At 48.6% G+C, this 25,418-nt stretch overlaps 1 protein-coding gene across 1 annotated transcript; it reads right to left on the bottom strand.

Annotated features, from left to right (window-relative positions):
* Window positions 1–1,329: 1,329 nt before the first annotated feature.
* On the bottom strand, window positions 1,330–24,573 carry LOC140845615 (cytochrome P450 4F2-like). The gene is made up of 13 exons (XM_073220224.1): window positions 24,420–24,573; window positions 23,905–24,103; window positions 21,840–21,984; window positions 19,022–19,075; window positions 18,806–18,933; window positions 17,709–17,830; window positions 16,575–16,845; window positions 15,851–15,917; window positions 15,526–15,655; window positions 2,519–2,652; window positions 2,317–2,381; window positions 2,053–2,135; window positions 1,330–1,653 (listed from the first exon to the last, which is right to left on the bottom strand). Exons 2-13 carry the CDS (start codon window positions 24,100–24,102, stop codon window positions 1,476–1,478), a joined length of 1,575 nt encoding a protein of 524 aa, XP_073076325.1. The 5' UTR covers window position 24,103; window positions 24,420–24,573; the 3' UTR covers window positions 1,330–1,475.
* Between the last annotated feature and the right edge of the window lie 845 nt (window positions 24,574–25,418).

Here is a 25,418-nt window from a genome sequence, read left to right as displayed (position 1 = left end):
AATCTTTTCATTGAGAGCATAAAGGAGCACTGGGCCATTTATCCACTGACTACACTTTGGGACCAGGTCAGCCTCAAAGCATTTGCAGTTTCTTAGAGAAGTAAGGGAGGGAGATGAACTGGAGAGAAGGGTCCAGGGCTCAGCAGGGGCTCGGTGGGGCAGAGTCCCTTCGGCTATGAAAGGAAGTCAATACCGGTAGCAGGGTACTGCTGGGAGCTTCTGCTGGGCATGGCCCCCAAGGTGGAAGGAGCCGATGCCATGAGCACAAACCTTACAAGGCTTGCCTGGGAGTTCCGAGTTCCTAAGATTCATCACAGAAACTACAGTCTTCAAGGAAACATGCCTTAGGATCCAGGCTTTTGGAGAGAAAAAGCCATTGCGGCCACAAATACTGAGCCTGTCCTGTGTGCGGAGCACACCTCCGAGTCCTTCCCGTGCAGTCCTAGAGGCATCCTGAGATGGGAGCTGCTGTGGTCTCCGTTACACAGCTGCGGAGACTGAGGCACAGAGAGGGGAATTAACTTGCCCAGGTCACAGGGCAGAGCCGAGACCGGAGCCCAAGGTCTGGCTTTGAACGTCAAGAGCCGCGGATGGCCCTGGCCCTGCCCCACCAGAGATGGACCGCGGGGCCCGTGACGAGCACAGGGGAGGACGCTGGAGATGAGCCTCCTCCTCACACCCTTATGGGAGCACCCAGCACATCGCAGGGCTCATCAGGGATCGGTTATGGGCCAGGCTGCCTGGACGGCATCAGGGGCCCCAGAGAAGGAAAGAGAACGGGCTTCCTGAAGACAGGGCAGGGGGTGGCCAGCGGGACTGCCTGGGAGGAGCAGACACGGGAGTGGGGCTGTTGGCAAGAGCGGGAAGGGAACAGGTTCCTGGAGAGGCTGCCAGGGCGCGGGCTGCAGATGCTCCCTGCGAAGTGCTCTGGGCTGCCAGGGACCTCCATGGGGGAGGCACTGCCACCCCGGGGAGTGAGCCTTCCCCTGGGGACCTCCCCCATGCCTCAAGGCCTCAGATGTGCCCCTCAAGTCCGCCCTTAGCCCTGGTCCCTCTCCCACCCAAACACCTCCCATGGCTCCCTATTGCCCACAGGATAAAATCCAGGCTTGGGCTCCGGGAGACCTCAGGTCAGCGTGGGGGCCTTGTGGTCAGCTGCAGAGGCTCAGAGACACCGGCCCACCCATCCCCTGACCCCCTGGAGGTCTCAGGCACCTACTGGATCTGAGATAGGCTAGGGCAGAGGTGACACCACAGTTTTATTCCTGAGCATCTGCAAACTGAGGTGTGTAGGGTCAGACTGACCACACGGGCCAGGCGGAGGGGGTGGGGTGGTGGTGGGGTGGGAGGGAGTGGGAAGGGGGGTCGGAGTGGTGGGGGAGATGAGGGGTAGGGGCTTTGGGTAGGTAGAGAAGGGAGGAGGTGGTGGGCGGCAGCGGGGGGTGGGAGCGGGGACAGAAGATGAAAGGTGGGGTTCAGTGCTCCCCTGCGCTTATCGGCTCCACCCGCAGCCACAGTCCGCCCTGCGCGCGCAGGACGATCTGGGGCTGCCTGCGCGGCTCCTGGTCATCAGGCAGGACGCGGAAGCGCAGCAGCGTGAGCGCCAGGACCACCTTCATCTCGGCCATGGCAAACGTCTGCCCGATACAGTTCCTGCGGAGGGGAGTGCGGGCTCTGACTGTGCCCTGGAACCTTATCCCCGCCCCACTGCACGTGGATCCTGGCCCAGGACCCCCATCTCATTCAGCAGGGACAGAGAACGGGGCTTCCCATGCCTGGTACCCCCACGGGGGCTCGCATAGGCCCTGAATCCGACCCAGACTCCAGCCCCAAACTGGGACCAGCAGATGGGGAAAAGGGTTCTGAGCACTTCTGGGACCCATCCTTGGCCCCGGATCCTTACCTGTAACTCCTGGGGGAGGGCAGGGAAGGAGACCGGGAAGTGCCACCACTTTCCATGTCCCCCTTCCTGCCCCCACAGTCACGCTTGGGATCTCAGCCCCAGACCCCCGTCCCCACCCCATGCCCACCTCAGGTGCCCGCTGGTCTCACCTGGGCCCTGCAGAAAAGGGCATATATGCCAGAGGTGACCTCTTCTTGATGTTTTCTGGCTCAAACCGAAAGGGGTCATAGACCTGGGGGGAGGCCAAGAAAAGGCTGCTGGGTGGGCATCTCCAGGACAGTCATCTTTGGAGAAGCAAAGCTGTGTATGATGGGGGAGGTGACTTCTGATTTGCCAGGCCAGAGCCCTGTACCCTCCCCAGGGACCCCTAGGGGTGTGGACACAGAGGAGCAGGGAGTCAGGGGAGGCAGCACCTCGGGGTCTGGCCACAGGGATGGGTTGTGGTGGGTGGCAAAAATGCTGATGAGGCAGGTAACACCTGTGGGAGAGGAGGGGCGAGTCAGGAAGAGGTCCCCCCTTCCATGGGCCCCTCTTCCTGCCCAGGAGCCTCCCAGTCACACCCTGTGCCACTCATCCCACCACCCCACACCTGCCAGTCCCCTGTCCTCAGAGCACCTTTGGGGATGACTCGGCCGTCTGGGAGCACAATATCCTGGGTACAGCAGCGGCCAATGTCCGTGACTGGGGGATGCAGCCGCAGACTCTCCTTGATGCACATGGTCAGGAAGGGCAACTGGGACAGATCGTCCCTAAGGAACCACCCCAACAATTACCCAGGGAGAAAAAAACAGGGACCACCTCCACCAACCCTCCTCGTGTCCCATGAGATTCCCTCTCCTTAAAAGAAAGTAAACCCCAAATGGATAAATTACGTCCAAGCTCATTAGTTTTGTATATTAAATGTGCGCAGCTTTTTGTATGTCAACCTACTTTAATGAAGTGGTTTTAAGAAATAAAAGAAAGAAAGAAAAACAGTATCACAGAAGTAGCAGAGAAAATTTAGCTGGGTATTTTTAGAAGCTTTCCTGGGCAAAATACACCACCAGAAGCTAACCATAAAAAAGGTTTACAAATGTACATAAAAATAAAGTCTTTTTTATGGCAAGAAAGCAAAATCAATAGGCGAATGAGTAAGAAACAAAAGAACAGAGCCAATGTTTTACTCTTATTTATCACCTTACTAGAGATGCTAGATAATGCAATTAGACAAGAGAACACATTAATGCAATTTGCAATGTGGGGGTAAACATGTCATTTTTGGCAAATGGTGATTTTATACTTAGAGAACACAAGAGAAACCATGGAAAATCTTTCATAACTATTGAAGATCCAGTACAGGGGATGAATTCTTTTTTTTAATCCCTTTTTGTGTGGTGATTTAAATTTTTAGTACCCAATACAGTTAGCTGGTTCAAAATGGAAAACTACAAAACACCATTCTTAGGTCTCAGTACCACTCATTTCTCTCCTTACAGTTTGCCTAGGTTTTTTTATTTTTCTGTATCCTTCCAGGGCTCCTTTGGTGCATCTTAAAAACATATAGTAGCATATGATACTCTTTGCGTACTGCTCTGTATCTTTTTCATTTATCAGTATATCAAACTCTTTATTACCTATCTTCTGATTTGTGTGCAAGAATAGGAAATTCCCTACTCTGGAGCTGTAAAGTCATTTCCCATGCTTCTTCTAGAATTTTAAGACTCCTTTATTTTCTATTTTAAATATTTAATTCATGTGGATACTATCTTGTTATAAGATATTAGAAGCACTTTGAATTAGTGTTTTTTACAGGAAGCCCCTCAGTTCTTCCAAAATTTTTTATTAAATGACCTTTATTTTACTTACTGATAAGAGACTCCATCTTTAGCATTTACCGTGTTCCTTGGACATAAAATTAATGTGCACAAATTATTAGTTTTTCTATATAGAAATAACCAGTTAGAAAAGACAATAAGAGAGATGGTGATGATGATGAGGATAAGATATAAAAGACCTGGATGAAGCTTAATGAGAAATGTGAAATTTCTGTATTCCAAATGAATTTGTTAACTTTTCTCAATCCAAACAGAAGGTAAGATTCACCATGGCAACAAAAATATCACAGGGTTAATTTTACTAAATAAGCATAAGATCACTAAGAAAAAAATCTAGGGTCTATTAAATGACTAAAGACTATTTGAATATCCAAAAATGAATGTCCATTCTACCCTCTGGGATAGTATGTGTTAATATTATGAAGTAATCCTTTCTCCACAAGTCAGTCGTATATTCAGGTCAACCAATAGGAGATATTCCATTCAAATGAAATCTACCTGATATTTTTAGGAACTCAATAAACATACTCTGAAATGTTTCTAGAAGGATAAGAGATCAGGAAAAGCTGATCAGGTCAATTTAAAAATGAAAATTAGGAGGAACTCACTCTACCAGATATTAAGACCTATCACAAAGATAAAGTAATAAAAAATAGTGTGGCACTGCTGCAGGATCAGGAAAATAGACCCATGGAGCAGAATAGAGAGCTTGGAGGCAGATACGTGATTAAGGGAAAAATTAACCTTCTGTAAAGGAAGCCCATAAACCCTAGGATATGGATGGATAGTATGGCTGTAAAAGAAAATTTAAAGAAGCTTGACTCTATAAAAATTAACTAAAAGTACACCTCAAAGACAAAAGACAACCTTTTGCAAGACAAGATAGAAAAAACAAATTTCTCAAATGAATTCTTGTAAGTAAATATGAAAGAAAAGAATAACTCAGAAAAAGAGCAAAAAGAAAAAAAAAAGACTACCACTCACATATAAAGAAAAACAAAAGGCTTATCAACATGTGAAAAAGAATGATCTGAATAGACATCTTCTAAAGAGGATATACAGATGGCCAACAGGTACATGAAAAGGGGCTAAATAAACATCACTAACTATCCAGGAAATGCAAATCAAAATCATGATGAGATATCACCTCACATCTGTTAGAAAGAGCTAGTGTCAAAAAAGAAATCACTAATACTGGCGAGGATGTGGAGGAAAGGGAACCCTTGTGCACCGTTGGTGGGAATGTAAACTGGTGCAGCCACCATGGAAGACAGACAGTGTGGAGGTTCCTCAAGAAAATTAAATTGAATGACCATATGATCCAGCAGTTCCAATTCTGGAATTGCATTTATCTGAAGAAAACAAAAACTAAACTCAAATATGTATATATACACTCACATTCATTGCCACATTATTTAAAATAGCCAATATTTGGAAATAACCTAGTTCTCCATCAATGGATGAATGGATATAGAAAATGTGATATATATAATGTAATATCATTCACCCATAAAAATAGGATGAAACCTTGCCATTTGTGACAATGTGGATGGGCCTTGAGGGCATCATGTTAAGCAAAATGAGTCAGACACAGAAAGATGAATACCGTATGATCCCCTGTATTTGTGAAATCAAAACGAAACAAGCTCATCTATACAGAGAACAAATTGGTGATTGCCAGAGGCAGTGGGCTGGGGGTGGGAGAAAGGGAGAAGGGATTCAAGAGATAATAACTTTCAGTTATGAAATAATTAAGTCATGGGGGTAATGAAGAGCATGGCGAGTACAGTTAATAATACTATGTTGCATATTTGAAAGTTGCTAAGAGAGTAGATCTTAAAATTTCTCATTGGGAGGAAAAAAATTCTGTAACTGTGTATGGAAACACATGTTAACTAGACTTATTGTGCAGGTCGTTTAGCAATATATACAAATATTGAATCATTCTGTTGTATGCCCAAAACTAATACAATGCTCTGTGTCAATTATTCCTCAGTTTTTTAAAGGTGTTGGGAGTAGCACCCCTGCAAATGAGCAAACAATGATTATCTAAGGAAATGTTCTTAAAACAGGAAATAACAAGATTAGCAAAGATTTAAAATCCAATACAATAACATTATAGGTAAAGGTATAGGAAAGCTGGTACTATTAATTTCAATTCATAGGAACAGCTTGGCAATAGTTATTAAAATGATAAAAACTCAAACTGTCTTTGACTCAACAGTTGCCCTTCTGAAAATCTGTGCCAGAGAGAGACTCACATGCATAAGCACGGGTCAGTGTGCATGGATGTTGACTACTCCACGTTTACTTAAGAAAAGGCTGGAAACAGCCAAATATACATCAGTGGGGAGTTGTTCAGATAAATTATGGCATGGCCGTATGGTAGAATAGTACAGCTATCAAAAAGAAGGAAATAGGACATCTCACCTGCTGCCAGGAAGAAGCTTTCTGGGTGAGAGGAATAGAGGCAGAGTTCCCAGAATGACTGATGGAGAACATTGTAAAGTCAGGATGGAATGGCATCACCAGCCACTGAAAAACAGCCTGGCAAAATCCTTTGAACATCCTCAGAGTGAAACAAGGAAAGCAGCCCTGATGAAGACCCTTTGAGCTTGAGATACTTGTGTGCCTGAATGGTACAGACATTAGCTTTGGATTTTGAAAATAAAGCCTGGTAGTGCATTGGATGGTCCTGTTCAACAGAAGAAGACCACCTGATTATCAGATGTCACACCGTATACACTCAGTTCCAATCTCCAGAGCCTACCAACTGCTGAACAGCCAGTTGAATGAGAGTCTACCAGGGAGAGGCCGGCACCCTCGGCCCTCAGACCTTGGCCCTTGCACCTCTCACCTGGCTTTCTGTGCTTGGACTTATCATGGCCTTTCCTGAGACAGTACCCATGCTGCCAGATTACCAGAAAAAGATGGCCGAGTAGGAAGGCAGGGTGGAAACCTCCTCCCAAAAACACATAAAAGAAGAAAACACAGCAAACACAACTAAATCTGAAAATGACCTGAAGACTGCAGAAAAGACCACCTACACCTGGGGAAGAAGAGAAGACCACACAGAAAAGGGTAAAGTGGCAGAGCCAAGGTCAAGAGTGGGACCCAAGCCCGCCCCCCTCTCAGCCTATGGGTGGGAGAAGGAGAAACAGAATAGGGGAGGAAGAGGAGCCCAGCGGTGCTGCACACCTGGCCCTGGAGATCTGTCCAGGATCATGGGCCCACATTACACTGGGTTCTGGTGATTGGCGGGGCTGAACCCCATAGACGGTGGAATACTGTGGGATCCTGGGACTCCGGCCATTGCGGAGGACAGGCATGCTTGGCAGTCCTGAGACCCAGAGCAGAGGCAGCAGTTTGAGAGAGTTGCCAGCAGTGGGTGGGGGCCAGAGAGGTGAAGGTTGGACAGAACCCTCTCCCCAGTCCTTCCTCAGTCCAACAGATCAGGAACTCTTGAGGTTCCATGCCCCTTGATGGCAGCGCAGCCCCAAGGCTCCTCCCTGCACACTCTGGACCCAGTGGCAGTGTTGGACTTTGCCACCTCGCAGGCAGTGGGAGACTCTCCCAGCTTCCTTGGCTCCATTTCAGCCCAACCCAGAAGGTGCCTGCATAAGCCAAACCCATGGGCTCCTTCCTCTCTACTGGTGTGTCCAGGCCCGGTGTTGCAGTGTGGCCAGAGCAAAGCCACACATCTGCCAGCCCATCCCATTATCCCTGCAGCCTCTCCGTTGTTACAGGCCAGGCAGAGGACGGCGCCACCCACAGCAAGTGCAGCAGAGTTTGCTGAGCTGATCACAAAGGCAGTGGCTAAAGCAAACTACCAACACAGACAGAAAAACATCCTGCACACTGCATGCCAATAGCTGAAGCCCCCACAAAATACAACCAGGCACTAAGGAGTAAAGAACTTTGAGCTATTGTCACCATCGCATTCCTTCTTCATAAAGCCACTACTCTATAAGAAAGGAAGTATGGCAGAGCCATCTAATACAAAGGAAGAAACACAGAAACCCTGACAAAATGAGTAGGCGGAGGGAAATTATTCCAAACAAAACTACAGGACAGAACCCCAGAAAGAAGGCTAAGTGAAATGAAGATCGCCAATCTTCCTGATAAAGATTTCAAAATAAAAGTCATAAACATGCTCACAGATTTGCAGAAAAGTATTCAAGACCTCAGGGAGGACTGCAACAAAGAGATAGAAGACCTGAAAAAGAGCCACTCAGACCTGAAGAATACAGTATCTGAAATGAAACATACAAAAGAGGGATTTAAGAGTAGATTAGAACATGTAGAGGAAACGGTAAATGAAATGGAAAGTACAGAACAGGAAAACAAAGATGCTGAACAACAGTGAGAAGAAAAGATCTCTAGGAATGAAAGAATAAGAGAGCTATGTGACTAACCCAAATGAAATGATATTTGCATAAAAGGGGTACCAGAATGATATAGACAAAGGGATAGAAAGTCTCTTTAAGAAAATAATTGTTGAAAACTCTCCCATTCTGGGAAAGGAAATAGACACTCAAGACATGGAGGCACAGAGATCCCCTAGCAAAAAGAGCCCCAGGAAGACAACACCAAGGCATATGATAATTAAAATGGCAAAGATCAAGGACAAGGACAGAGTATTAAAAGCAGATGGAGAGAGAAAAAAGGTGATTTATAAAGGAAATCTCATCAAGTTAACAGCAGACTTCTCAGCAGAAACTCTACAGGCCAGAAGGGAGGATATATTTAATGTACTGAAAAAGGAGGAACTCCAACCAAGATTCCTCTACCCAGCAAGATTATCAGTGAAATTTGAAGCAGGAATTAAGCAATTTCCAGACAAACAGAAGGTGAAGGAACTGGCCACCACTAAGCCAGACTTACAGGATATGTTAAAGGGACTGCTATAGATGGAAATATCCCTAAGACTAAATAGCTTTCACCAGTGAAGGTAAATCCACAGTGAAGGTAGTAGACCAGCTAATTACCAAGCAAATATGAAATTTAAATAAAATAAAAGAACACAAAACCAACTATACACAAAATCAGTCAAGGGATATATAAGAAGTGCAGATTATGACATTTAATATGAAAAAAGTGGAGGGGAAAGAAAATTACCATTAGATTGTGTTTTAAATAGAGTGATCAGCAATATAACATAGACTATTATATTGTAAGGAAGCTATCCTTGAACCTTTTGTAACCACAAAACTAAAGCCTAAATAAATACACAAAAACAAACAAACAAATAAATAAAAGAGAAATCCAATTACAACACTAAAGAAAACCAGCCATAACAAGGGAAGAGTATAAGAGAGAAAGGAACAGAGAGAAGCTATTAAAAAACAGCCAGAAAATGAATAATAAAATGGCAAGAAGTACATACATATCCATCAATAATTACCTTAAATGTAAATGGACTGAATGTACCAATCAAAAGACACAGAGTCACTGAATCGGTAAAGAAACAAGACTCGTCTATATGCTGCCTACAAGAGACTCATTTCAGACCCAAAGACATACACAGACTAAAAGTGAAGGGATGGAAAAAGATATTCCATGCAAACAATAGGGAGAAAAAAGTAGGATGAGCAGAACTTCTATCAGATGAAATTAATTTCAAAATAAAGTAGTAAGAGACAAGGACATTACATAATGATAAATGGGTAAGTACAACAAAGTATATAACCATTATATATATCGATGCACTCAACATAGGGACACTATGAAATATGTAAAACAAACAAAACAGAATTAAATGGGAAAACAGATTGCAACACATTCATTTTAGGAGACTTTAACACACCCATCACACCAAAAGACAGAAAGAAAACAAGGAAACAGAGACACTAAACAATACCTTAGATCAAATGGACTTAAAGACATCTAAAGAACATTCCACCAGAAACCAGCAGGATACACATTTTTTTCTTAAGTGTACATGGGAAGTTTTCCATAATTGATCACATACTAGGCCATAAAAGAGCCTCAAGGAATTTTAAAAGATTGAAATTATACCAACCAGCTTCTCAGATGACAAAGGTATGCAATTAGAAATTATGCAAAGAAAACAAAAAAGCCTACAAACACATGGAGGCTAAAAAACATGCTTCTCAATTATCAATGGATCAATGACCAGATTAAAACAGAGACCAAGCAATACATGGAGAGAAATGAAACAAAAACACAACAGCCCAAAATCTGTAGAATGCAGCAAAGGCAGTTATAAGAGAAATACATAGCAATACAGGCTTAACTCAAGAAACAAAAACAATCACAAATAAACAGTCTAAAATCACAATTAAAGAAACTAGAAAAAAGAAAAAAAATGAAGCCCAGAGTTTAGCAGAAGGAGGTACATAATAAAGATCAGAGCAGAAATAAGTCAAATAGAGAAGAATAAAACAATAGAAAAAATGAGTGAAACCAGGAGCAACTTCTTCTTCGAGAAGATAAACAAAATATATAAATCCCTGGACAAACTTATTAAGAAAAAAAGAGAACATACATGCCTAAACAGAATCAGAAACAAGGAAGGAATAATCACAACAGATACCACAGAAATACAAAAAATTATTAGGGAATACTATGAAAAATTATATGCCAATAAATAGGGTAACCTAGAAGAAATCAAAAACTTCCTAGAAAAATAAAACCTTCCAAGACTGACCAAGGAAGAAACAGAAAATCTGAACAGACAAATTACCAGCAATGAAATCGAATTGGTAATCAAAAAACTCCCAATGAACAAAAGTCCAGATATAAATGGCTTCACAGCTGAATTCTGCCAAACATTAAATGAAGAGCTAATACCCATCCTTCTTACAGTATTCCAAAAAGTGGAAGAGGAGGGGAATACCTCCAAACTCATTTTTTGAGGCCAACATCACTCTAATACCAAAACCAGACAAAGACACAACAAAAAATAAGAAAATTTCAGACCAATATACCTAATGAACACAGATGCAAAAATCCTCAACAAAATACTAGCAAACCAAATCCAAAAATACAAGATCATCCATCATGACTAAGTGGGATTTATTCGAGGGATGCAAAGATGGTACAGTATAGATAAATCAATCAATATCATATGCCACATTAACAAAAAGGATAAATATCACATGATCATCTCAGCAGATGCTGAAAAAGCATTTGACAAAATTCAACATCCATTCATGATAAAAACTCTCAACAAAGTGGGTATTGAGGGCAAGTACCTCAACATAATAAAGGCCATATATAACGAACCCATAGCCAACATCATACTTCATAGCAAAAAACTGAAAGATTTTCATCTAAGTTCAAGAACAAGACAAGAATGCCCACTCTCACCACTTTTATTCAACATAGTACTGGAGGTTCTAGCCATGATAATCAGGCAACACAATGAGATAAAAAGCATCCAAATTGGTAACAAAGAAGTTAAACTGTCACTAGGATAACATGATATTACACACAGAAAACCCTAAAGAATCTACCATAAACCTACTAGAACTAATAACTGAATTCAGCAAAAGTTGCAGGATACAAAATTAATACTCAAAAATGTGTTGCATTCCTATATACTAACAGTGAACTAGCAGAAAGAGAAATCAGGAAAAGAATTCCATTTACAATTGCATCAAAAAGAATAAAATACCTAAGAATAAAGCTAACCAAGGAGGTGAAAGATCTGTACTCTAAAAACTATATGACAGTGGTGAAAGAAATTAAAGAAGGCACAAATAAATGGAAATCTATCCCATGCTTATGGTTAGGAAGAAATAATACTGTCAAAATGGCCATCCTGCCCAAAGCAATTTCAGATTCAATGCAATCCCTGTCAAAATACCAACAGCATTCTTCAATGAACTAGAGCAAATAGTTCTAAAACTCATATGGAACCACAAAAGACCCCAAATAGTGAAAGCAATCCTGAGAAAGAAGAACAGAGCTGGGGAGTTACACTCCCTGACTCCAAGTTCTACTACAAAGCTACAGTAATCAGAACAATTTGGCACAAGCACAGGCCCATAGATCAATGGAACAGAGAGAATAGAGAGCCCAGATACAAACCCATGCATCTATGGTCAATTAAAATATGATAAGGGAACCATGAATTTACAATGGGGAAAAGATAGCCTCTTCAACAACTGGTGTCAGCAAAACTGGACAGCTACAGTATGTAAGAGAATGTAACTGCATTATATCCAACTTCATACACAAAAGTAAACTCAGAATGGATCAAAGACCTGAATGTAAGTCATAAAACCATAAAATTCTTAGAAGAAAAAATAGGCAAAAATCTCTTGAATATAAGCATGAGCAACTTTTCTTACATCTCTTCAGGCAAGGGAAACAAAATAAAAAATGAACAAGTGGGACTACATCAAACTAAAAGCTTCTGTACAGCAAAAGACACCATCATCAGAACAAATTGGCACCCTATGGGATGGGAGAATATATTCATAAATGACTCATCTGATAAGGGGTTAACATCTAAAATATACAAAGAACTCATGTGCCTCAACATACAAAATACAAATAACCTGTTTAAGAAATGGGTGTAGGACCTGAACGACAGTTCTCCAAAGAAGTACAAATGGCCAATAGGCACATGAAAAGATGCTCCACATCACTAATCATCAGGGAAATGCAAATTAAAACCACAATGAGATATCACCCCATACCCGTTAGAATGGCCAGTATCCAAAAGACAAGAAATAACAAATGCTGACGAGGGTGCAGAGAAATAGGAATCCTCCTACACTGCTGGTGGGAGTGTAAATTGGTGCAACCGCTCTGAAAAGCAGTATGGAGGTTACCAAAAAATCTAAAAATAGAAATACCACTTGACTCAGTAATTGCACTCTTAGGAATTTACCTGAAGAAAACAAGATCCCCAGTTTGAAAAGACAGATGCACCCCTATGTTTATTGCAGCACTATTTACAACAGCCAAGACATGAAAGCAACCTAAGTGTCCATCAATAGATGAACAGATAAAGAAGATGTGGTACATATACACAATGGAATATTATTCAGCCATAAAAAGAAAATAAATCCTACCATTTGCAACAATATGGATGGATCTAGAGGGTATTATGCTCAGTAAAATAAGTCAGGTGGAGGAAGACAAATACCAAATGACTTCATTCATTTGTGGAGTATAAAAATAAAGCAAAACTGAAGGAACAATATAGCAGCAGACTCACAGACACCTAGAAGGAATTAGTGGTTACTAAAGGGGAGGGATTGGGGAGAGAGAACGGGATTAAGGGGTACTATAATTCTCAATAACAGTATAAGGTGATCACAGGAACAGTTGAACCACTGTAATGTGCATTTGAAACCAACATAAGATTGTATATTAATGACACTTTAATAAAAAAATTAATAATTCTGGGGATGTAATATACAGCATGGTGACTACAGTGAGCAAAAATGTCTTGTGTATTGAAAAGTTAAGAGAAAAGACCTCAAAAGTTCTCATCACAAGAACAAATAATTTGTACCTATGTATGTTGAAGGATGTTAACCAAACTTACTGTGATAATCATTTCACAATATATGAATATATCATATCATTATGTTGTACACCTAAAACTAATACAAGTTATATGTCAAATATATCTCAATTTAAAAAATAAACTCTCAGACCTCAAAAAAAGAAGGAGGAAATAGGGATCAAGTCCTGTCACACACTGCAGGCTCAAAGTCAGTCAGAGACTGTAGGAGGCTGTTTGGCACTATTATAACTGAAAACACTTACATAAGTGTCCTTAGCAAAGAGGTGAACTATGGAATGCTATGCGGTACCAAGAAAGGAAGAGGAAAGACACGCCGTTGAGTACAAGAACAAGTTACACACTGTACCTACATGGAGATGCAAAATGTAATTATGGACAAAAGGTAGATGACAGATAGATAGAAAGATGACAGATAAATGGATGGATAGATAGATACATTGTAGATGACAGAAAGATGATAGATAGGTAGATAGATAGATAGATGATAGATAGATAGATAGATAGAAAAATAGATAGATAGATAGATAGATAGATAGATAGATAAATAGATAGATAGATAGATAGATAAAGTTTGGAGGTGGGAAAAGTCAGTAACAACCCTATAGTCCTCTCCACAAGTGTTCTCTAATTCAGTGGACAGATTTTCAATACTTATTAAAATTATAAAATCTCAAATTCTCTTTGATTCAGCAATCGCCCTTCTGAAACACTCACATGCATAAGCATGCGACAGTGTACACAGATGTTGACTACCTCCAGTTAATCTTAGCAAGAGGCTGGAATGTCTCATTCAGTGCAAAGGCTTCCCTGAATGTCTCATTTAGTGCAAAAAACTTGTTCTCATCACTGTTGTTGTACTTGAAAACTACCATTGCAAAACTCATACTTTGAGAAAGGAAAGATCTCTCTCCCATTAGGAGAGAGAGAGAGACAGAGAGAAACGTCATACATATGTGGGTATAAGAATAGACTTCTGGAAGGACACACAGGAAATAAGAGAGTCGCCTCTAGGGCAAAGACTAGGAAAGAAATTCATATTTTAAATCATAAACATTTTTGCATATTTTTTTCACTAAGTGCATAATTTCATTCAAACTCATGGCTGGAAAAGCCTAACACTGTATCTCCTCCTCATAGGACCGGTGTGCTGAGCAGAGGCTTGGAGTGGACAGTAGCGCCTGCAAAGGGCCCAGCCAGCCCGACACCTCCGGCCCAGCCCCAGCCCCTCCTGGCTCCGGCCTCAGAATCCCCTCCCTGATCTCCACTCTAAGGCCTGTCCTCTGCAGTGTGTCCCCCGCACTAGCTTCAGAAAGATCTTCCTGGTACTAGATGTGACCTGTCCTCCTCTGCTCAAACACTTCACGTGGTTCCCCATTGCTTCCCCAGTCTTCCACAGTCAGCCTCTGCTGTCTTCCCTGCGTCTCACCTTCTCGCTGTGTGTCAGCCTCTCGCTTTCTCGTCTCCTTCCTCCCTCTCTTTGCCTTCTCTCATTCCCTTTCCTTTGCCCCTCCTTGTTTCTCTGTAGGCTGTCTCCTTGCACGCCAGCTACACCCAAACACCTACTGATAAGCATTCAGGGTCTCAGCTGAGACACTCCCCCTACCGCCAGCCCTGCCTCTTTCCTCTCAGACCCAGCCCTGTCCATGCGGGCCAGGAGTTTCCTAAGCTGGCATTATCTCCCCACTTGGAAATTATTTCCCACTAGCCCACCTGGGACCTCCCGAAAGGCAAAGGCCAGGTCTGGGCCCTTCCTGGGTCTTCAGGAACCAGAATGAGGCTGGGAAGAATTAGAGATGGCACAGAACTAGGGATGGGAAGGCAGTGCGGCAGAGTTTGCTGAAAAGGAGACTGGATGGATGAAGATACAAGTGTTCCTGGACAAGACTTGATTGACTTTAATCCCCAGGAGTCCCCTGTGAATTTTGAACTGAACAAAATGGAAGGACTTAAGAGGCAGGAGACCAGCAAACATTCAGGGAACGAAGATGTTTAAAAAGAAATGTGCCTCCAGACACAAAAGCCAGGAGTGGAGGGGAGGTGTGCTCACTGCCTATGTGCTAAGTGGCATCAAACGCTCTAAAGCACTGTCATCAATTCTCTCAGCAGCCCGGGTCTTACTGTCCACAAAGCCAACAAACGTTCCCACAACAGCCAGGTTGAGTACCAGACCCTGTCTCTGGGCTCTGCTCCTACTCCCACTGAGCAATATGAGGAATCCACAAAAACATCTTGCCCGTTCCTCAGCTGGGCAGCAGAGCCATAGACTGGTTCAGGAACAGGCCACGGCCGCCTGCACTCACCATGCCATCTCCTTAGGCTCACGGTCCCTCAGGAGCTCTTGCACCTCCTGGCGGCAGCGCTCCTGGTACTCGGGGTGCTTCGCAAGGTTGTACAGGACCCAGGAGAGGCCGCTGGCCGTGGTGTCATGGCCTGAGAGGCAGGCAGACAGGCTTGGGCCTCTGGGCTGCTTCAGCACCAGAAGGTGGACAGCGTCCTCACATTAAGGCCCTCAGGGAACATGGGGAGGATGCGGAGGGATGGGTCGGGGGGCGACCAGGGCGCACTGCCGAGTCCCTGGGATGGAGACACCCTGCCCCCTCTGTAGTCCCACACTGGGACCCTCACCCTCAAACATAAAGGTGTCAGCTTCAGCTCGGATATCCTCGTCTGACAATTCCTTCCCGTCTTCATCCTGGACAGAAAACACAGCCCCGCAGCCCAAACTAAACCACAGATATGAGGGCTCCTGAGACAATGTGTGAAGCTCCGTCCTCCATCCAGAAGCCCAGGCCCACCCTGTACTCTAGACCCCATTGGTCACTATCACGAGGCCCCTCCCACAGGCGAGCTCCTTGGCTCCTTGCCTCCTGTTTAGTTCCTGGTGGGGGGAATCGGTGACTCATGAACATTTTCCTGCTTTTACATGAAGAGAGCTTTCTGGGAAAAAGTCATTGGCAACTCGGGTTTCGAGGTGGTTGAACGGCAGTTTGCCTGGGAAGTTAGAGATTGAGCAGCGCTCCTCAGCCACTTGCTCACATTTCAGGATGGTAAATCCAGATTCCGTATCTCCCCTGGAATAAACCTACACAGCATACAGACATTGCCCTCTTCCTGAAGAGGATTATTTTATACTGCAGAGAAATCTCCTATGCCCTCTCACAGGCTAGAAGGGACAGAGGTGTCAGCTGTCCTACATTCATAATGTAGAAAAAGATTCATAACAGAGCTCCCTCTCCTGTGATGAAGCATGGCTGCATGTACAGGTAAGAGCATCATGCAGCCTCAGAGGAATGGGAGCCGGAGCTGTGAGCCCATTGACCTCTTGACTTCAGGTCCCAGAGAAGCCCACCTTGGAGAGCAGGAGCACATCAATGAAGTCCAATGTCTTGGCCTTAGCCTTGGCCTGGAGGAACTCATCAGCGCCCTCACTGGGGAGGGTGCGGCGCCGCTCCTGGATGACGGCGTCTGTGAAGTTGTGCACCAGGCGGCAGGCCCTGCGGAAGCGCTGTCCATCAGGGCTGAGGTAGTACAGGAAGTCCGTGTGCAGGAAAATCTGTTGGTTCCGTTTTGACACAAGGGCGCTGAGCTCCAGAATGGCAGCAATATATTCACTAGGCTTCCTGCAGGATGAGGGCATGAGGGGAGGCGACAGCTTAGCTCCCCTGAAGACTGAAGGGCAGGTCCCACCAGAAGATGGCAGCTGCCCCCCACCAGAAAACCGAGCATCCAGGCACAGCTGGCCCTCACACATACGTGCTGCGGATGACCCAGGGACAGGACCCCCCGACTTTCTTCTTTCCCTGCATCCCACCTGTGTGAGCTGCTTCCCTGCCCCAGGCTCCAGAGCACAGCTGAGGCGTCATGCCTCTCTCCTCTCTCTCCTCCCCAGTATTTGCCCCTCTCCTTCCCCAAACTGTCCATATGCACAAGTTCATCCTCTCCCACTCTCTCCTCCCCAGTATTTGCCCCTCTCCTTCCCCAAACCGTCCATATGCACAAGTTCATCCTCTCCCAATTGGTCAGTGGGTCCATTGTATCTGATTTTCCCCTCCCTTAGTCTCTGGGGATCGAACTTCAGTACCACCCACTGTCCACATGACAACTGGTCTTCCCTAGAGCCAGATGTCCAAGCTCAGCTTTGACCATGACCCTCACCTGCTCACACCCTCCATGCCTTCCTGGGAACCTCAGGTCACAGTTCCTGCCCCTTTGTGCAGCTTTTGAATATTCTGAAGATTTACGCCTGCCTCGTCCTCCAACCTCACTTCCAAGGCTCTCCTCACTGTTGCACGTGCTGTGCTCATCCTGGCCTCCTGGCCTTTATCAAAAGGACCACACTTTCCCTGTCCTCTCCTCGGCCTTCACTCTCCTGCCCTGGTCCACCTCCTCCAGGGTATCCCTCCCAATTGCCCGTCAGTCTTCCCTCCCCACCTACTGCCTTGGGTCCCTGGCTCATGTGCCCAGGGCCCCGGCAAGCACTCACTCCTGGCAATTGCTGTCAAAACTAAAGACGCATTTCTGCAGACTGTCCAGGGTCATGAGGCTGATGTGCTCAAACATGTCCAGACGGGAGCTGCCCTCAGAGATGAGGCGGTTCCACTTGGCCTGGACGGAGGAAGGGCAGAGCTGCGGCTGAGAGCTGCCTCTCCGGAGCTACCCCGCACCGCAACCGCCAAGAGGGACAGCCCCACACCCAGCCTCCTGGCCTCAGGCACCCATCCACAGGGAGGACCGGCCTTCGGTGGGATCGAAGCCATTCCTCTTAGGTCACGAAGACCCCCTGGTTCCGAGTCAGGAGACCTGGGTTCAAGTCCTGGCTCTGCCTCCTACACTATGAGTACCCTGGGCAACTCACTGCCCTCCTCTGGGGTCCACCTGTCAAATGTTCAGTAACAATTATGATGACCTGCTTTGGTGCTGGACAAATCAGATTAGAAGCCCATCCCGGAATTACTAGCTCACTTGCAGCTGTGAGAACTTGGGCCAGTTTCCTAATCTCTGTGAGGCTCAATTTCATCCTCTGTAATGCAGATAAAATAATCTCCACCACATAAGGTTGTGAAAATCAACTCAGACTCCATATGTCATGGAAGTGGCACATAGTTTCTGACATATAGTAAGTTCTCAGTTACAGTGTGTTTCGCCATCTTTCTGTTATTAAGTGATTAGGAAAGAGACCCTCTGTTGGGACCCCTGCCTTCTTACTGAAAGTGCCAAAAAAGGGAAGCCCAGATGTCCTTGCCCTGGGCTATTTCTCAGAGCTGTGTTTGTTACTCAGCAATAACTACTCTGCAATATTTATCATTATCATCAACTGTGTCCCAGTATTCTGTGAGAGAAATATGGAAACTAACACCATCTGAGCACCTACTGTGTGCCAGGGTCATGACCCCATGAGCTCATCTTGATCCCCCTGCAATGTAGGGACCCTTATTCCCATTTTACAGCAGAGAAAACTGAAGCACAGAAAGAAATGCCAGTGGCCCCACGACCACCCAGAAGAGCCATCACTCCAAAGAAGATGTCTCGGAGCCCCCGTTCCTCCAAGAAGCCACCTTTGACTCTGGGTCCAAAACTCACGTGCATGACATTCACGCTGTCATTGAAAATCTTAATGTAAGGCTTCAGGATGTTGAAGTGGAAGGCGGGTGTCAGCAGGCGGCGGTGTCTACTCCACTTGTCCCCACCACTCAGCAGGAGCCCGTCCCCTGTAGAGGCAGCCGTGGGGAGTGGGCAAGGGCAACGCCTTCCCTAGGCCCCAAGCTGCCCCCAATCCCCCTCACCCACAGTACTCACCCAGCCAGGGCTTCAGGAAATCATAGAAGACCTTGTCCTTGGGTGCGATGGTGGCTGACGTGAGAGACAAACCATCGGGGTCCATGGAGGGGGAGGGGAGGGACTCTGGCAGGTCTGGAGGTGCCCAACCAGGGGTCGGCATCCCGCCCCTGCACGCCCAGCACAGCAGGAATGGGGCCAAGAGCAGAGGAAACAGGAAGGAGGGGGAGGCCAGGCGGGGTGCAGACCAGGCTTCAGCACAGAGCAGAGCAAAGGCAGAGCCCACAGACACACCCTCCAGGCTCGGACACACCCTCGCGTGGCACAGCATGCCCAGAGCCACCTGACACGGCTCCTACGTGGTCCAACACGTCCTAAACCCCCGAGCTCAGCCCAGCACTCAACAAACACCTTAATGGGGGCCAGGACACTGTGCCTGCCCCAGCCCTCTCTAACATCCTGGGACATCTGACATGGCCCCGACATAGGTTAACATGTCCTGAGATGACACAACGTGCATGACACACCCTGACATGGTGCGATAAGCTCAGTCATGGACCCAAAAACGATCTGACATGACTGTGGCATGTCCCACAGACGGGCTCCAGACAGGACTTAAACACAATCTCGTTAATGTCACAGACGTTGACCAGATGTGACCCAGCCGTACCCTAAGACCTGCCTTGCACAAGACTCACATAAGGTCTCAGGCATTTTCCAGAGGGACCCTGGGTCCCACACCTCAGACAGACACCAAACGTGGCCCAGTTGTGACTTAAATGGCAACTCAGACAAAAGCCAGACAGACACCAACATGCCTCTAAGACATTATTGTGGCCACAGCTGGGCCTCAGACATGCCTGAGGCATCTCTGCTGGATCCCATGTGTAAGCATATGCCAGGTGTATCCGGTATAACATATACCAATGTAACCAGGACACAGGTGGAAACATAAACGTGACCAGACATGGTCATGCAGCACACGTCATACAAACTGCCCACATGTGAGCAGATGTGACCAGAAGTCCGGCTGATGGGGGACCAGGGGAGACAGAGGCCCGGCATCTCTGCCACAGCCCATCCTATACCCGCCAGGTCACCCACACATCTGGAAGCAGCACAGAGACCTCAGCAGCAGGGAAGATCTACCCCGTGGGGTGTCTACCTGCGGCAAAGGGCACAGGCTGGATGCAGGCGAGGTGGAAGATGCGAATGACCACATACCAGGGCCCCCACCCACCAGCAACACAAATCCCCATAAATGCTTGACAGGCCCTGTGTGTACAGGAGACCTTCCTCTGAGCTCTGAATCTGGAGAGGAACAAAGGGAAGCCAATTCAGACCCTCCTAGGCAACCAGAGAGGAGGACCTGCAGGGCAGACACACAGACCTGAGCCCTGTGACTCCCCTGCAGCTGCTCAGCCTCCCCTGGAATCCCTCCCCAGATCCTTGACATGACACATAGGGGTCCCTTGCTGACAGGGACAGTAAGGGTGTTTCCCCATTTGGATCCCAAACCCTAGGTTACCTTCTTTCTCCTCTGACCCCATTTATCCAGACAAGGAAACCAAGGCTCTGAGCAATGACGTCACTTGTCCACAGCCTCCTGGACAGTAAGTGGCATCCCTGAGACACAAGCCCAGGGCTCTCTGAATCCAGGGCCTGCGTTCTCAGCCCCTGAACTGCTCTGGGACCCAGAACAACAGCTCTGAGAACCCTACACCTCTCATGAAGGGGCAGTCAGAGTCACAGTGAACAGTGACTGGGTGAGAATTGGGCACACAAATAAAAGTGAATCCTCAGACTTTGCCTGGACTGCTCGGAATGAGCACACTTTTCCATGGGGTTGAACTCCTGGGACTTATCTTTGCCAGCATGAGTGCAGCCATCACAAAGAAAAACACGAACAAAAATTATGACAACTCCCTGATCACATTGTTTGAGACCTGGATCCAGCCACACCTGAAGACTATCCTCCCCGGACATTACAGTCAATAGGTTTCCCTGTGCTCAGACCATACAGGCTTGAGTTACCACCACTCACAAGGAGAAGAGACCTTGGGAACCTCGGGACCTTCCAGAGTCACCCAGCTATTTGGTCTCAGGGCCCAGGCCCCTGGCAAATGCTGCCCATTCCCCTGCTCAGCCTGGTTGTCTGGGGGTGGGAGGGCAGAGGACAAGGGAAGGGAGCCAGGCTAGGGTGGGGTCTCTTCTGGGAGATTCCTGTAGCCTGGAGGAGTAGGACAATGATCTTGGGGGGACGAGCCATAGCATTGGCTAGAAGGATCCATCCCATCAGAGGTGGATGTCACAGAAATAGCACCACGGACACTCCATCAGCAGCAGCCCTCATTGCTCGGCGCCTGGGTGACAGTTGCTATCAATGCCCATTGCATCACTCTGACCTCTGCTTTAAAAACTTCACCATGTAATTCCAGACCATTTTCCAGCAACTCCTCCACCAGGAAGTCTTCCAGCCTGTCCACCAGAGACATTGCTTCTCCTCTGTGCTCCCAAAACCGATGCCTGTCTAACCAATTCCTGAGCACACCAGGCTGCTGTCCTCTGTGCCCAGACCCAACTCAATCAAGGACAGGGACTCAGATGGAGGCCTGTTAGGTCTCCGTGGTGCCCAGGACACCAGGGCCAGGGGCAGATGGCAGAGGAAGGAGTAAATGGTGAGATGGAGGCTGGTGACTACATGAAGGAAAGAGGAAGATGGAGAGAAGAGGGGAGGAGGGGCCCGGGTCCCACAAGGGTGGCACAGAGGCTAGGGTTTGGAGGGGCTCAATGCCCTGGGATGTGCCAGGGGCCCACCCTACAAGCTCTGCATTGGTACCTGAGGCATTGCTGATAGTCCGGATCATGTTGGGATGGCAGAAGACTACAAGGGGAATAATGGGCCCCAGCCAGACCTTAAACCCCTCGGAGTAGGTGGCCACCTGCTCACCAAGGAAATTCAAGCCTTTTTCCTCAGATAAAATCTGCAAGTACAATAGGGAGAGGCTGTGACCTCCCTAGAAGGAGACTCAGTGAGTCCCCCTCCAGCTCTGAGGACAGTGTGGCTGGATCTGCACAGAGGGAGGAATCTCTGCTTCCCCTGCGCCTTCCCTTCAGGGAGGGAGGGCCTGGGAGGTCTCTCCACGTCCCACGGTGCCTCCCAGACTCAGGGAGGAGGTGAGCTCTCTGCACACAGGGGCCGGCCTGGGCTGGGGAAGACAGATTGTTCTCCTCCTGGGGTGGTTCTGGCCGCAAGGGGAGATGCCCGTGGGGGAGGCTGTGGGCAGCAGGGTGTCCTCGGGACTCGTCCCTGGGGCTGGCTCCCACATCCTCTCTTGTCGTGATAGGTGCATGTGGCCTCTGGTTCTTCACACAGTGGAGGGTGTGCAGACCTGAGCCGGCAGCCCCTCCCCTGCGGGCCCCAGTGTAGCCCTGAGCTCTGCCTGCCAATCAGGGGGGCGGCCCCCACCTATGGGCCCCTTCCACAGACCCGCCTCTGGCAGAGCGTGCCCTGCCCATCATCTGTCCAACTATCTATCGAATATCCATCTATCATCTCTCCTGAGCCTATGGACTTGTCCGTCAGACATGCCATTTATAGTGAAGAATCTGAGGCCATGTGCCCCAAAGGTGAAGGACAGCAGGTGGCCTGCTGGTGAGGTGGCCTCTCCAGTCTCCAGACATGTCCCCTGGGAGCCTGACAACTACCCCCACCTGCTCCAGACACATGAACATATGTCATTTTCACCTTTACGACACCTTCCACGTTCCCCAGGACCCTATATTGAGAATTCAAGGCTCTCAAAGAGGATGATCCAGAGAGGGAGAGTGACTCAGTGGAGGTCACACAGCAAAGTGGCTGGAGGTTGGGAGAGTGACCAAGACCAGCCCCCATGGCCAAGACCTCAGAGGAGGAGGCAGACCTGCAGTACTAGAACATTCCCGCTGCCCCCGGGGCTCACTGGGAACATTCCAGGACCCAGAATCTCAGGCAACCCTCACAGTGAGGTCAGGAATGTCCCTGGTCTGAATTCTGCCATAATGAGCAGTAAAATCACAGAAAGTCCTTCCCCAGACTGGGCAGAAAAGGAAAGCTGGGCTCACTCCTCAGGGGGCCTGGGGGAGGGGAGCAGCTGGACCAGCATCCTTTCAGCTGTGACCCAGGGAGGGGATGGCAAGTTCACCACCTAGGACATCAGCCTTCTGAGGGCCTGTAGGATGCCAGTCCTGCGCTGGGCACCACGGTGCCTGCTCCCAGACCTCCTGTCTAGTAGGAGAGATGGATAATAAGAAATTTGCCGATTAACTGCTTAATTAAGCATGAGCAGGGCCAAGTCAAAGGTCAAAGTGCAGGTGGGAGGTAGAACCCTTCTGAACAGGGAAGTGAGTGGCCAATTTATCTGTTGTGCAGTGGACCAAATGGGACATTTTATGGGGTAAGAGTCAGATAAGAGGACGGTGTCCTGGCAGCATAGGGTGCGGGGAGCAGTGCCCCAGGGGTGGGCGTGGGGCTCAATAGCTGCAGCCCAGAGTGAGCAGACAAAAGGAATCGGGCCAGGCTGGCAGCAGCCCCTGGACACCGCCCCTGAGAAGGCCCAGGCCAGCAAGGAGACTGGGAACCCCAGGCGATCTGCCTCCATTCAGCCCCTCGGGAGCCCCGCAGAGGTGCACTGATGTGGGGCAGGCAGGCAGGAAGTGGGTCCAAAGCAGGCTGGGGGTTGGGAGGCCAAGGATGCAGGGATGGCCTGGGGTGGCAGAGCAGGAGGATGGATGAGGAAGCAGGGGCTCCCCTCAGCCTCCCTGGCTTCTCCTCTCCCAGACCCCAGCCCCACCCGGGGCCCATTCCTGACTCCCCCAGAAGCCCGTCCACCTGATGCCCAGACCATTCCTGCGTCCACACTCACCAGGCCCAGGTGGCCCCAAAACCAGCTCCGCCTTGGGGGCTCTGGGAAACAGCGGAGGCGGCTGCAGGTGTCATGGAAGGTGCAGGCCCAGGCCAGGAGGCGGGCCAGCAGCCAGGAGGCCCCGACCAGCAGCAGGAGCAGCCATGGGGAGGCTGCCGCTGTGTGGAGTCCCAGCCAGGAGAGGCTCAGCTGAGGCATCCTGGGGGGCACACGGGATAGAGGGGGAGCCCCTGAGGCGGAGGAAGGGGGCGGGGATGGAGAGCTGGGAGGAGAGACAGGGCAGCTCCCAGGAGGGGGAGAGGGCCAAGGGTCTGAGGGGCAGGGTGGGTGAGGGTGGGCGATGGGCAGGGAGGGCTCAGGGCTCAGAGGGAGAGAGCAGAGATGTGAAAGGACGCCATGGAAGTTCGCCAGAGGCTCCAGCGACAAGCAAACCCCACCCCAGGGCCCCCTCTGCTTGGGCAGCTGCCCTCCCCACCCTGACCCAGACCCTCAGCCCCTCCAGCCCCAGCGGGCACCTTCCTTCCACCTGGGTGTCCTCCTCCGCAAGCCCTCGCCTCCCCTCCTCCCGGCAGAGCGGGTTGCAGCCCAAACCCTACAGTGGGTGAGGCAGCACGTGGGCGGGGCAGCCCATCCCTTAATCCCGTTGGCGCCCCGCACAGGCGGGCAGAGCCCCCTCGGGCCCAGAGAGGGCGCAGCTGTGGGTCACGTGGTGTGGGCACGGGACCCTCTGGACTCGGCAGCCTCCATGTGGGGGTGTGGCGCTTTGGGGTACGGACAGAGATGCCCCTGGAACCTGAGTTTACAGCCACCCCTGCCCTTTCAGGCCAAGGTGAGGCAGATAAAAGCACAAAGGTTCAGGTGCCACGCGCACAGTGCCACAGCGGACTTTATTCCCAAACCTCCCCGGGGCCAGGAGGCTCTCACGCACCTCCTCGCAGGGCGGAATCAGCAACTCAGAGCCGGGACCCTCTGGCCTCTGGGCGCACAGCCGGGCAGCGCTTCCAGCCTTGCCTCCCAGCAGCCCAGGCCCCGGGTGGACACGGGGAGGCTCAGAGCGGGAGCAACACAACCAGCCTGGCGGGGGTGACCCGCCTCAGATTCAGGGACAAGGGCCCGGGTGAAGGGGAAACCGGGGGCCTGGGGGGACGGTGAGCCCTCGCAGGGGGTCCCGACAGGGGGGGCGGAGCTGGGAGGCCCAGGGAGCAGTGCTGCCCCACCCGCTCTGACAAGGGCTGTGCCGGCGTCTCTGGGCTCATCTTCCCAGCTGGGACATGGATGTCAGAGGGGGCGTTGCAGCAGGCAGAGGAAGGTTCCAGAAGAAGGTGGGAAGGATCAGGAGCCCCAGAGCACACGGAATAAAGGGAAGGGGCTGGCAGCTCGTCGTTGTGCTGCCGGGTGCCAGCACTCCTCATGGAGCAAACCTACTCTGCACGGGGTGCTCTGTGGAAAGTGTGCCCACAGTGTGCCAGGTTCCCCGAATAAAACACACCTTCTGTGTGTTAGATGTTCTATGC

The sequence above is a fragment of the Manis javanica genome, chromosome 13 (genome assembly GCF_040802235.1).
Source record: "Manis javanica isolate MJ-LG chromosome 13, MJ_LKY, whole genome shotgun sequence".
Taxonomy (NCBI): domain Eukaryota; kingdom Metazoa; phylum Chordata; class Mammalia; order Pholidota; family Manidae; genus Manis; species Manis javanica.
The sequence above is the reverse complement of the archived record's forward strand: the minus strand, read 5'-3'. Positions and strand labels throughout refer to the sequence as shown.